General features: G+C 29.4%; 1 protein-coding gene across 8 annotated transcripts in view; it reads left to right on the top strand.

Moving 5' to 3' along the window:
- The first annotated feature begins 519 nt into the window (after positions 1-519).
- LOC124428484 overlaps positions 520-14,621 on the top strand; it is a 201,045-nt gene continuing 186,943 nt past the window's right edge. For 6 of the 8 annotated variants that reach the window (XM_046972566.1, XM_046972570.1, XM_046972571.1 and 3 more), the window contains exons 1-4: positions 520-651; positions 1,108-1,169; positions 2,747-3,124; positions 5,033-5,182. In XM_046972566.1, the coding sequence (XP_046828522.1) occupies positions 525-651; positions 1,108-1,169; positions 2,747-3,124; positions 5,033-5,182 (717 nt within the window). In that variant the 5' untranslated portion in view covers positions 520-524. Of the gene's footprint in view, positions 652-753; positions 868-1,107; positions 1,170-2,746; positions 3,125-5,032; positions 5,183-14,621 lie in introns of those variants that run through there. The other 2 variants (XM_046972569.1, XM_046972572.1) reach the window with 2 other exon arrangements.

Genomic DNA, 14,621 nt, shown 5'->3' with positions numbered 1-14,621 from the left:
TATATATATCGTATATATAAATATATTTGTAATATTTTACAATATTATAATATATTTTATAATATTAAAATAATTTTATAATATATATGATAATTAAATTTTTTAATATAAATAATATATAATATATATATATATATATGTATATATAATTGTTATGTTATATCATATATAATAAATAACATAAATATTTTTAAAATATCATCTTCATCGTCTTAAAAAAATGTTATAATATTCAATACATTCAAATTAAAATCATTTCTAAAAAAATATCGCGTTAAACGAACATAAGATCCGTATTGTACGAAGAAACGTCGTATACGTAGCTTGTGTTACGTGTAAAATAGAAAGATACAGTTAAGTAAGTATAACATACGTGTTTACTAACACACATACACACATACACACATACACACGTATAAAACTGTTCTGAAAGAGAATTTGGTTGGCTTTACCGACGGCAATGAGGTACAAAAATCGACGATAGAGGCGCTGCAGTAACGAGATCAGTCTTAGCAGTGAGCAAGATGGCGACGCCCAGCGAATTGTCCCTCGACGAGATTCGGAAATATCTATTGGAAAACGGTGGTACAGCGCGTAATCACGATGTCGTCAAGTATTTCAAAAAATTTTTAACCGATCCCGAAACGAGAGGTGAGTTTAAAAAAACGTTATCACTTACCATACGATATTAGCTAACTAACTTCTCACGCGTCCATGTGTATTTGTGTGCGTTCTCTCTTCCGTGTCTGACCTCGCGTGAGTAAGTCCCATGTGACGTACACTCTTACACGTATAAATCGTGTGTATGTGTATATATATATATATACAAACGTGTACGCGTATCTGTTATGTGTGTACCTCTAGTCGGTATGTTCGTCGTCATTGTGTGTATTGTTTTTGTCGGTACTTTTACAATGTTCTAGAAAAGACTTTGGTTTTTTGTTTTATCTCTCTCTCTCTGTTTCTCCATTCTATTATTTTTCCTTCTCTCTCTCTCTCTCTCTCTCTCTCTCATTTTTTTTTCTTTCTCCCTTTTCTCTCTCTCTCTCTCTTTCTCTCGGCTTTGAGAGAGAAACGTATAAAACGATGAACCTTTTACTTTTGCAGTGGAAGCACGAAATCGATTCAAGGAGTACGTGAACACTCTGGCCACCATAAAGAACGAGGAGGTAAGGTCGCTCGATCGCACTTTTCCTTCCGCCTTGACAGGAGCGACTTGTTGCGCCTCGTGCGACGTTGCCGGTTCTCTTCTAACAACGTCGTTGGCGCGCGATATCGTCTAATTCGAATGTTACTATGGAAATGACGCATACGTGAGCGACCGTGAACGTTATCAACAATACCAAACTATTTTCCGTTTTATCCGTGCTAGTCGTGCATTAGGACTGTTATTCGTTATGTATTCCGGTTTACATATATATATATGTATATATATATATATATATATTATTTCGCACGAGAAACGTTGTGTCGAGTGACTTCGAGAGAAACGTTAGAGAAACGTATCCGGATATTACGTGATATTAATTTCCGTAAGATATCTTTTTCCTTTCCTTTTCTTTCTTTTTTCATTTCTTTTTTCTTCTTTTTTTTTTCTCCCCCCTTTAGAATTCTCTACTTACTTTTATTGTTTATTTTATTTTATTTATTTACTTATTTATTTTTATTTTTTTTATTTCTTTTTTTCATACGTTTAAACGACAAATCAGAAATTTACAGATGTATCGCGATTTTGAAGTTCATTAGAAATATGAAAAAGTATGAAAGATTAGAAATTAAAATTTTGCAATTTTCTACGTGGAATTTTTAATCGTGTGCGCGCGCGTGTATGTGTGTGTGTCTGTGTGCGTGTGTATGTATTTATGTCTGATTTAAAATTATTTTTAATTCCCTATTACGTAAGTTTAAATTTATTTCATTTGATTTCAATTGATTTTATTTGTGATAATCTTTAAAATTCCTTGCTACTTTTATTTTTTTTTTTTTATTTTTTCTTTTTTTTTCTATGATTAATATTAAATTTCATAATTCCAAAATTTATTTCCAATGAATAAAATATTTTATTATATTTAATTTATATTTTGTCGAATAAAAGAATAAATACAAAATTTAAGATTTATCAAATAAAAAATTTTAAAAGAATTCTTATTTGACAAATCTGTAATTCCTTGCTATTAATAAATATTATATTTAAATTTTTGTGATTAAAGATTTCGGAATTAAAAAAATTTCCTTTATTCCAAAAATCTTTCGAGATATCTAATTTTGTATCTTAGTTTACATTTAAATCCTTTTATTTTATTAACAAATGTAAATTAAAATTTTTCTTCGAAGATTTGTTTTTTTTATTAAAATTTGAAATTCCATATTTATTTCTTTTTTTTTTTTTCTAAAATCTTGAATTTCTTATGGAATATTAAAAAAAAAAAAAAAAGAAAAAAATTTAAATATCTAATCTATAAAAAATAAATAAGAAATTAAATGTTTCGAATATACACATGGATACACACACAAACACACACACACACACATATGTAATAAATTCATTTCATATACAATATTTATATACAATTTTCTATATTTATACATAATAAATTTTATATCATATAATAATAAGAATAGTTTATTAACTGATAAATCTTTTTTGTTTTTTTCCTTCCTTTTTTTTTTTTTTTTTTTTTTTTTTTTTTTTTTATAATTTCGATTATACACATCATAATCACAATTTAATGATTTTGATTCTTAGGGAGAAAAATATTTGGTATTGAAGAAAAAATATCGGCAAACGTCGTTGGATCTTACGTGTTCGGAACAAGTTAATTCGGCTGAAGGTTCGCCTAATTCACCCCTACGAGAACCTCCCCCTTATCGGTCACCTCCAGCTGCACCCCTCAGTCCCTCCTCTAATAATCATAATAATCAAGAAGTAAATTGTGAGAACGAACCGCGTAGAAATTTTGATAGTGACCTTGAAACGACAAAGAAAAATAATTTCAACGAGGTTGGATCGTCTAGTGCATCATCGCCACCGGTACCACCACGTCGAAAGGGTCAGGACAAGATCAGGATGGATAATAAAGAGAACGTTGATAGGAACAAGACTGGTACCGATGGAGTTGTCAAAGTGAGTACATATTTTTTTTTCTTTTTTCTTTTTATTTGTAATTATAATTTTTCTTTTCTGTTTCTTTTTCTTTTCCTTTTCTTTTTTTTTGGTTTTCTTTCTTTCTTTTCTGGCACGACAATTTTACATTTCTAACTCTTATAATGTATTTTAACTAAACTATTTATAGTAGAAAAATTATACTTATTTATCTTATCAATATGTGTATTTATGTGGGTGTGTATGTGTTTGTGTGTGTGTGTATACACATATATACATATATATGTGTATATATATGTGTGTGTGTGTGTGTGCATCAGAATAAGTTGGAAATTCGTGAAATGTTTTAACGATTATCGCAAAAAAATAAAACTAAAACATATGTTATTCATAGTAAGCAAATAGTTATTTTATATATCTTTTTGCTATTTTACAAGCTTGATATTATTATTATGTATATATATATATATATATATATATATATATATATATATACATAATTATGTATTTATCATATTTATTATTATAATCTTTAAATGAAAAGTATGAAAAACAAATTTAGAAGTTTTATAGGTTTATATTATATTATATTATATTATATTTGTTGTTATTATTTTTATTATTATTATTATTATTATTATGTATATAATATTATTTACATAAATATTATATATATAATAATAATAATAATAATAATAATAATAATAATAATAATAATAATAATAATAACAAAAGATTATACAGATAAAAAGATTCTTTAGAAAAGTTTTAGAAATATTAACGAAAGAAAATAATATTCAAGTGGATACATTTAATTTTTTACTAAGTCAAATAAAAATACGTACTCGCTATTGTAGTTTATAAATGGTGTACGCTTTATAGTGTAGTTTGTATCAAACAATTTCTTTTCTTTGTTTTTTCTTTTTTTTTTTTCTCTTTTTCTTTTCACGTTTGTGTTCACACAATGGCATGGCAAATTAATTTCAAAAGCTGTAGATGCGTAGAACTTTGTAAATTTGCATTACCGTGAATGTATATTTCTATATATATATTAATATATATATATATATATATTATTATTATTTTTTTGTTTTTTTTTTTTTTTATAAATGATGGGTTAAAAATCCCTAGATGAATCAAAAGTTCCTATGGCGATTTTCGGCAATCGTTTATCCTTTTTCTCTAAGACTTCTAAGGCCAATACTTCTTCCTTTTTTTTCCATTCGTTAAATTGTAAAATTATAAATCTAATTAACGAGCCTGCAGAAAGAAAAGTTTAATCGTTGTTTAAAATTATTTAGAAACTTTCAACTGTGTTTAGGAACTTTCGATCCAATCTGTAACTCGATAAACGAGTATGCTTGACACGCATATAGCTATATTGCCTTTATTAGAAACACCTAATTTCCTACAATGATCCTCATTAGTGTATATCTCGTAATAACGCACTTGTATTATATATCACACCGTGAGATAATGTGAGCTTTATTTATGAATATCACGTTCATAAACATGTATGTATCGTCGCCTAATTATAACATAATATACATCGTATTAGATCTATATACATACAATTTCGTTTCTGTAGATCCTTTGTAGATCTTCCTAATGTATATGTACTCTCTCTGTTTTTGTTTTGTTTTTTTCTCTTTTTGTCTTTGATCCAACCACATTTCGTCCTTCTTTATTTTTTCTTTCTTTCTTTTCATTCGGTTGATTTGTCTTATTATTATTATTATCATTATTATTATTATTATTATTGTTGTTGTTGTTATTGTTATTGTTATTGTTGTTACTGCTGTTGTTATTGTTGTTGTCGTTGCTGTCGCTGGTATTTGTAGTTGGGGTATGTAGTCGTGTGGTTTATTCGAAAAGAGATATTCAATTTTGAAAAAGGACTCGTAGCAATGGTGATTGTTGACGATACAGGAAGATGAGATCACTACTGCGAATCCTGGCTCCGGTGAGGAATTGAGCTTCCGTGAACGGATGCAACGTTTCGATCGGATGGCCAATGAAACTGATCTACATGGCAGGCCTAACGGTACAACGACACCAACTAAAAAACGTTCTGAAAAGGTAATAGATCATCATACTTTTAATTTATCAAAATGTCTATGGACATTCGTTGGGAAGAATTTCGAGGTTCGATTAGGGAAAGAAAAAAAAAAAAAAAACAAACAGACAAAATTTTTCTTTATTAAATAAAAAAAAAGTAATAAGTTCCTTTTTTTTTTTCTTTTTTCTTTTCTTTACAAATTTTCTAACGAACGATATTGATCGATTTGTACGATCGTAATAATAATGATCGAAGTGACGATAACTGTGATTATTGATTTTTCATTAGAAACAAAAAGGGCGTTAGAAAGTTTTTCTTTTTTTTTTTTTTTATTATCAATTAATAATATTATTTATTTTATCAATGTATATGTATGAAAGAATAATTAGAAAGTCGTGGAACGTTTTAAAAAGGTAATTGCAATGACAAAATTTCGTTAAAAAAATCGATAATCGATCGATGAGATAGTAATCGAGTTGACGATCGATACAATAATTATCTATTTTAAAAATTATATTCATTCATCTTTCTCAAGCTTATATATCAAAATAGATTTAATTAATTTAAACAATAATAAAGAAAAGTAATATTTCATTATAATCGATAATCGAAGATGATGATGGTTACGATTAATTTTCCGATGAAAAGAGATACATAGTATAATAAATAATACTATTACTTTTATATGGTGTAAATAGTTAGGAGAAAAACATTGTTCCATGGCGGGTTTAATTAATTAAAAAAAAAAAAAGGAAAACAAATTCCACAAATTTGTATGGATTTTTTAAAAATATACATTCATCAAAGAAACATTATAAACGATTACAATATTAATAACACGTAAGAACATTCTCTGATGATAATTTTTCATGTATAATTCAAAAATTAAAAAGAATTAAAATATTTATCCGAAATATATATATATATATATATATATATATATATATATTTGAAATTTCTTATATATGAATTTTCTTAAAACATAAAAATTCTACATACTCCATAAATCGCCATTATAAAAGTAATTATTAATACGTAGGAGAAAATTCTCGACGATTAATTATCAAGAATGGATTAAATATTAACGATGTTTATTTGTAAAAAAAAAAAATAATAAGAAAAATGGTAAACAGAAGAAAATCGAGTTATAAATAATGAGAAACTAAAGGAACGAAAAATAAAAGAACGAAAGAAGAATCAAAATTCGTTCGAATTCACGTAAAGATTTCGTTTTCATCAAGAAAATATAATAATACAATGCAATATAAATATATTTATAGACTAAAAGACCACCAATGAACGAATACGATATAACTACATACTTACATCGTGTGTATGTACATACTTACATAAACGTTTCCGGTTGAATGACGCGGTTATTCAAGAGAAGGAGAGAGATAGAGATAGGTAGAGAGAGAGAGAGAGAAAGAGAGAGAGAGAGAGAGAGAGAGAGAGAGAGAGAGAGCATAGTCTCACATACATAAATAAGGAATTCTCAAGGGATATAAATAACAGGTGCACAGCAAGATGGATCTCCATAGAACGGGAAGATATAAAGCAATCTCTCTCTCTCTCTCTCTCTCTCTCTCTCTCTCTCTCTTTCTTTAACTCTATCTCTATCTCTTTTTCTCTTAAAAGAGTCACGTATAACCACCCAAGACGGAGAAGATCGGCTTCTTGCACACAACTCAAGAGATTGTAATCGGTCTTCGGAATCGTAGAAGGGTTGCTTCCTTCCGTTCTCCATTGAGAGGACTTTACGCTTGGTCGGCGCCTTTAATCGTTTAGCCTCGATAAACATATCAAAATTATGATGGAGGTTCGAACCAAAGGACAAGAAGCATGAAATATAAATATATGATATATAAATATATATATATATATATATATATATATATATATATATTTCTCTTCCTCTCTCTCTCTCTCTCTCTCTCTCTCTCTCGTTTCGTTTTTTTCTTCTTTTTTTTTTTGTTTAACCTTTCTTCTTCCTCCACCTCCTCTTCTTATTCTTCTTCTTCTTCTTTTTTTTTTCCTTTTTTTTTTCCTTTTTTTTTTTTTTTTATTTTTTCTTATTTCACGGTTGTTGCTGTATCCTTCTTTTTCGCAAGCTTTGTGTGCTCTCGCGCCGAGAGAAAGAGGAAGGGTTTCCGTTTCTCTTATATATCTCTCTCTATCTCTCTCTCTCTCTCTCTGTCTCTCTCTCTCTCTTTGCTACCTTCTCCTCCTCCACTTTTAATTTTCAGCCACAGCTAATTATGATTTATGGCAACATCGGCGCAACATCCTGATCGGTACGCGAGATACCGCCCGCAGGATATTCAAATGCGATGAATATTGCTCGCTGCGATAAACTACGCACGAACGACGAGAGAAACCATGGGAGAAAAAGAGAGAGAGAGATAGAGAGATAGACGGAGTCAAAGAGAGAGAGAGAGAGAGAGAGAGAGAGAGAGAGAGAGAGAGAGAGAGAGAGAGAGATTACGCGCGAGAAAGAAAGAAAGAAAGAAAGAAAGAAAGAAAGAAAGAAAGAAGGAGGGAAGGAATGAAAGAAGGGGGGACGAGAGCGCGTGCAAAGGATACGAGGAAAGGATTCCTAGTAGTCTACTCGGTATGCAAGATGAGCAGTCAGCCTTGTACACACCGTATCCTTTCCTCGCTGAAAGGATGTATATCCTTGTGCACAGACCGTTCGATACAAAATCGACGATTCCACTCTGTTAAGCGTTGAAAGGTAATTTATGCCGGGTATATGTTTCAAAAGAGATAACAAAAAATATTATAAGTTTCTTTTCTTTTCTTTTTTTCTTTTTTTCTTTTTTTTTTTTTTTTTTTTACCGCACGATCTCCTTCCCTCAACATCCTCATCCCTCTATCCTTACCCTCTGTCTACCGCTACGAGTTCTTCCCCCCACCATCCAATCCCCATCTCGATCACCTAACACTGCTCCTCTTTTAATCGAAAGATTAATCGTATTCGTCGTCACCTCTTCGATTATATTTAATACGTTCGATTAACCAATTGTCAAATATTATTTATGAAATCTTAGAGATTTCATATTGTATATTTTGTTTAGAAAGGTAAAATAATAGAGGAGAAGGTATATATAATTTGTTATTGTTTTATTGATTATTAGAATGATTATTGATATATAAATAATGATAGGTGGTAATATTATTCGTCGTTGTGTCATTTTATATTCCGATATAAATTTTATATTATTGTTATAAGTATTAAATTTTGATTTGAATAATATGATAAAGATTTAGAGATATTAAGTGATTATTATTATACGGGTTATTAATAATTAATTAAGTATTTTTCGGCATACAAATGGTAGTAATTATAGTAATTATATATGTATATATATACATTATTTTTATTATATTACTTATACGGGTATAATTATAGTATATCGGTGTATATGATTTATATTTATAGAACATAAAAAGTGTTGGATATTAAATAAGAAAATTAATTTCATAGTGATTAAAAAAGGATAAAATGAAACTCAAAAAATACAGAAATGTAAATGAGACTTACATTTATATTACAGAGAAAGAGAGAGAGAGAGAGAGAGAGAGAGAGAGAGAGAGAGAGAGAGAGAGAGAGAGAGAGAGAGAGAGAGACAGTTTAATTAAATGTTTACGAATTGTCAGTTTACGAATGTTTAATTGAATTTATTTGAATAATACAAACAAATTGTAAATAAAATTTTCAAATATACTTTATTTACAGTCCAAAAATTCTTAGATGAATATAAAAATCTTTTTCGAGATTCTTTAGATTTGGTCTTTATGTTAATACGTAACATTGTAATAACTTGAGGCTACATAGTTAAAAAAAAAAAAAAAAAAACAAAGAAAAAGAAGAAAAAATAGAAAAAATTAGACAAAATCTTTTTGGAAAAAATAGATCAATTTCTTTTTTACTTCAAAAATTTATCAGACAAACTTTGAAATGATTTGAAGTGATGGCAAGGAAGAAAGAAAGAAAGAAAAAAAAAGAGAAAGAAGAAAAGAAGAAAAAAGAAAATTATCATACCCTCTCTCTCTCTCTCTCTCTCTCTCTCTCTTTGTCTATCTGTCTGTCTGTCTGTCTGTCTATCTTTTTCTTATCTTTTTTCTTTTTCTGTTTTATTTTTTGAATTCGAAGAAAAACGATAAACTTTGTCATCGGTAATTATTTTCGGCGTCGACTTTCAAAGTCGACATTTTAGGCCCCCCATATACATACATGCATACATATATATAAATATATATATATATAAAAGATAATTATGTATTATTCACACGCCACCGTCGTCGAAGTAGCGGCGGTTCGTCTTTCATCGTACGAATTCGGGCGGTCAGCCTGTTAATTTTTATTGCCCGTAAGCGTTCGGAAAGGGATTTCAGGGCGCGTGGAGTGAATCCTCTTGGTTCTCGCCTCCGGACATCCTGTAATCTTTCTCTCTCTCTCTCTCTCTCTCTCTCTCTCTCTCTCTCTCTATCTCTTTCTCTTTCAACAGAAAGAGAAAGAGAGTGAGAGAGCTCGTTGGTAGGGCCACCATCGCGTTTGGACCTTTCCTTTAACGGTGATTATCATGCACCACAGCTATGGTATATCGTTCTTTGCATCCATAATGCGATTCTCTTCTCTGGTGTCGCGTGCCGCGTCTTTTCATCCACGATTAATTTTTAACGTTTACTTAATCGTTAGTCTTCATGTGGATTAATATTCTTATCTTTTCTTCTTCCTTCTTTCTTTTTTTTCTTTTTTTCTTTTCTTTTTTTTTTCTTTTTTTTCTTTTTTTTCTTTCTTTTTCTCGATCGCCAAAATCTATGACACAAATTGAAACTTCGTGCGTTACAAATACATATGTTGAATTTCAGGAAGCTCGATTAAGATGTGTATATATATATATATTTTTTTTTTTGTATATAATAAATTATATATAATAAAATAATATATATAATAAATTATGTATAATATATATTAGGTCGGAAATTATGAAACGGGCGTTGAATGAAAATAAAAAACTAAACAAAAACGCCCGTTTCATAGTTTCCAACCTAATAAATATATATATATATATATATATATATATATATATATATATATATATAGAATTTTTATAATTTTTATTTTCATAATAAATGAATTATATATATATAATTTTTTTATTTAATTTATAGTAAAAATTTTTGTCATCAACAATGACCATTTTATGACCAGGTTATTGATGATTTACATATATATATATATATGTATATATATATATATATATGTTTTCATTCATTTCATTCATACGAGTATATATAGGGTTTTAAATATTGTTGACCATGCCACGTATTTTCATTCACGGCTAATTTTTTATGTTTACTCTCGTCAGTCTTCATATAAATTAATATAATATATTTTTTTTCCTTCGTTTTTTTTTTCTTTTTTTTTTTTTTTAAATGGAAAAATCTATATATGGCACAAGTTGAAATTTTACATTACAAATATATTGTATTCCAGGGAGCTCAATTAATAAATATATATATTATATATATATATAACTTTTTGTTGATGTAAACAAAATATTTGTGTATTGTAAAAATTTTTCTTATCAACAATGATCACGTAGGATTCATTGATAACTTGCAAACAATTTTATTTACTTTATTTAATCCTTTCAATCTTATTTATTAAACCGTATGATGAATTTCAAAAGATTATTAACAAATATATATGAAGTATAAAATGTGGATTAAAGAAAAGAAAAAGAAGAAGGAAGTTCAATAAGAAATTAATTGACAGGGAATAAAAGAAAAGAAAAGAAAAGAAACGAAAAGAAAAAGAAAACATAAGAAAAGAATAAGAAAAGACAAATAATTACATTAAGAACGATCAATATTGATTACGATGATTTAAAATTAATCGAACATATATAATCAATTAAAAGTGAACAGTATTCAATTAACATTAAATATTATTTCGTAATTTAATTTAAATCAATTCGTATAATATGAATTAGACGATATCATCGAAATTCTATTTATGTATATTAATATACATAAATAGAATTAGATCGAAAAGATATTGTTACGTATGGAAATATTTGAATATTTTTCTTTTTCTTTTTCTTTTTTTTTTTTTTCTTTTTTTTTCCTACGATATTATTACCTTCAGAAATATCCGACTGTATATTTTTTTTTTCTCTTTCTTTTTTCCACTTTTTTCTTTCTCTTCTTTTTCTTTTCTCTAGAAATTAAAATCAACAACTAACGTTCAACGATAATATTCAAAATATAAAGAAAACTATTGTGAACTATAATAGAGAAAACCATAGTGAGATATAACATAGCGTATGTTCTCGAGGAGTGAGTCCTTGAGAAGTAAGCTTCACGAGGCAAGTTTGCCTTCGAGGGTGTCTTGTCGAGGTTGTCACGAGCGGGATCATGCAACTTGCGCCCTTACCTCTTACCCCCGTATGCATTCTGATTCTCTCTCTCTCTCTCTTTCATACACACTCTCATACATTCTCACATACTCTCTCACTCGATCTTACGTATTTCCTTTTCACTCCAACACATCTCTCTCTCTCTCTCTCTCTCTCTCTCTCTCTCTCTCTCTCTCTCTCTGTCTCTCTCTCATCCTACTCTCTAGCCGCTCTCGCCCGTAGGAAGCCTCTTTGCATATACATTCTGTAAGATTACTTTGTGCGGTTTACACCCTCGAACCAACCTTTCCTCCCTCTAACCCTCTTCTTCCTTCTCCTTCTCTTCGTCCTCCTCCTCCTCCTCCTCCTACTACTATTCCTCCACCTCCTATCCTTTCTCAGCACGTTGCGCTTTGCCTCTCGTCTCTAGCTCGTTCCTTTTGCCTTGCCAGAAGGCAAACTACCACCCAACCTACCCAAGTTTCAGCCAAGGTCCCTAATGTATGCGGAACTATACCGTAGAAATTCTAAGTTCGGCACGGCCGTGTTAGGCGCCTTTACGATGAGTCTTTCGCTTCTCTCTCTCTCTCTCTCTCTCTCTCTCTCTCTCTCTATCTATCTATCTGTCTATCTATCTCTCTCCCACTTTGCTCGTCTCTCTCTCTCTCTCTCTCTCTCTCTCTCTCTCGCATTCTCCTTAGTTTCATCTTTCTATGTAGCCGCGGAAGAGGCGAACGAGGCAAACACGCGTGATCCTAATTAGAACGCGTCCTCAAGGTGCCGAAGTAAAAGGGAGCTTCTTATTAGGCATATCGTGAAACGCCCTCGGCAGTTAAAAGCTTACACGCGTGTTGAAGCTCCACTCGAGCTTTCTCGAATACTCCCTCACAAATTCTCTCTCTCTTTCTCTCTCTCTTTCTCTCTCTCTCTCTCTCTCTTTTTCTTTCTTCATGTTTTGTGAGCTTTTACATTACAACATTTACGAGTTTGACAAACGTCATTGACTGACATTGTTGGCAGATGATTTTTATAGGAATATTACAAAACCCAAGTTGCATAGAATTTCTATTTAAGATAGAAAAAAAAAGAAAGAAAGAAAGAAAGAAAAAAAAAACTGTGGAAAATCAAATGGAAAAACTTGAAATAAAATATTAAACTATTATTGTTACCACGTGTAAGATCAACTTTTCGAGTTCAAATATATGCTCACCTGTGCGTGATAAGGTTAAACGAAGGGTTGAAGAGATTTTAACACGTTTAATCGGAAAAAGTTAAATATTGCGAAACGTTTCTACGGTTTTTTTTTTTTTTTTTTTTTTTATTTACGTTGTAAAATTGATACTATTTTACAATTTCTGCAGATTTCTTTCAACCTGTTCACTTTGTTTTTTTTTCTTTTTTTTTTTTGTTTCGTCAAAGTTTATGATTAATTATCGTTAGGAATAGCATGTTAGAAATGATAATGTTTGATTTTTGTCTAAACCTTTTGTCGATTCATGAATAATTATAATTATAATTATATCGAGGATATTTTGTTAATCCATGATCAAAGAAATTAAAAAAATTTTGATAATTTTTTTGCATTAAGAAGCGTTCGATTTTTTAAGATTCTTGTTCATTAATAACGACGAGTTTTTGTTAATGTTAATATCAAAAACGAAAAGATTGCAATCGATAGAATTTCTTCGTTACTTTTTCTATTATTATTAATTAATATAATCTTTTTATATTAACTATAATTAATACGTCGAATGGAATATCCGTGTTGGTTGATATTATTTTGAGACATTGAAGAAAATTATTATTTAAAACTTATAACAGTATCGAAAGATTAACGATACACTTTCCGATGAGTAAATTTTGTAAATTTTTTTCAACCGTTCTAAGAAAAAAAAAAAAAAGCAAAACAAAACAAAAGAAGAAGGAAAAAGATATTAAATTACTTTTTTCTATTTTTTTTTTTTTTTAATTTATTTCTTTTCTTTTATATAAAATTCTTTCTCGTGTCAATAACGAAACGTGATTTATAAACGTTTTGATAATGTTTTGATGTTAAAAATTAAGAAAAAAAAAAAAAAAAAAAAAAGAAAAAGAAAACGACAACAAAAAAAAAAGAAAATTGCGGTTGGCAAGATTTCTTCTTCATAGCTGTCAGTAAAAGTGATAAGGGTTAAGTAACGTAACATGATATCTATCATTTTATACGAACAAGGCTATAGTTCGTGCTAATATTTAATTATCACGTTGTATTTTAAGGGATCAGTTGACTTAAAAAACAAAACAAAAAAAAAAAAACGAAAGAAAAAGAAAAAAAAAAAAGAAAGAAAAAGGAGAAATACAAGTAGAAATAAAAGAAAAAAAAATTCAAATTTTCTTTCGTTTCGTTACATTCTAAAGGTATCATATGATACATGTATAAATTATAATACTTTCTAATAAAATTTAAATGTATCGTAGAAAGTATGTTAATGAAAACGTTCCTTTATCGTTATATTAATACGTTTGGCAGTCGAAATGTTAATTAATTGTTTGGATTCACATTTTTTGTTTTCTTCTCTTTTTTTTCCTTTTTTTTTTTTTTTTTTTCTTAAACGATACCATCTCGTGCGCGTAGACGAGCACGATTACATGATCGCGTTCTCATCGCATGTCGTGAAAAAGAAGAAGCGTTGGGTTTTATTCGAACGTTGTTGTTACTTTCACCGGGAGAGAAAGAAAGACAGACAGACAGACAGACAGACAGACAGACAGACAGAGAGAGAGAGAGAGAGAGAGAGAGAGAGAGAGAGAGAGAGAGAGAGAGAGAGAGAGAAAGAGACAACCGATGGAGAAACTACTATGGTTATCTTTTAATTTAAATCTAGAGTACCGTTGTTACTACGATCGCAAGCATTTTAAGTTGCACTACAAAGAATGAAACCATACATTCACGCACATACATACACACACACACGCGCGCGCGCGCGCACACACACACATACATATATATTTTGTTCTTATTCCATTTTTTTCTTTCTTTCTTTCTTTTTTTTCTTTTGTCTTTCTTTTCTTT

This window comes from Vespa crabro, chromosome 12, assembly GCF_910589235.1.
Source record: "Vespa crabro chromosome 12, iyVesCrab1.2, whole genome shotgun sequence".
Taxonomy (NCBI): domain Eukaryota; kingdom Metazoa; phylum Arthropoda; class Insecta; order Hymenoptera; family Vespidae; genus Vespa; species Vespa crabro.
The sequence above is the reverse complement of the archived record's forward strand: the minus strand, read 5'-3'. Positions and strand labels throughout refer to the sequence as shown.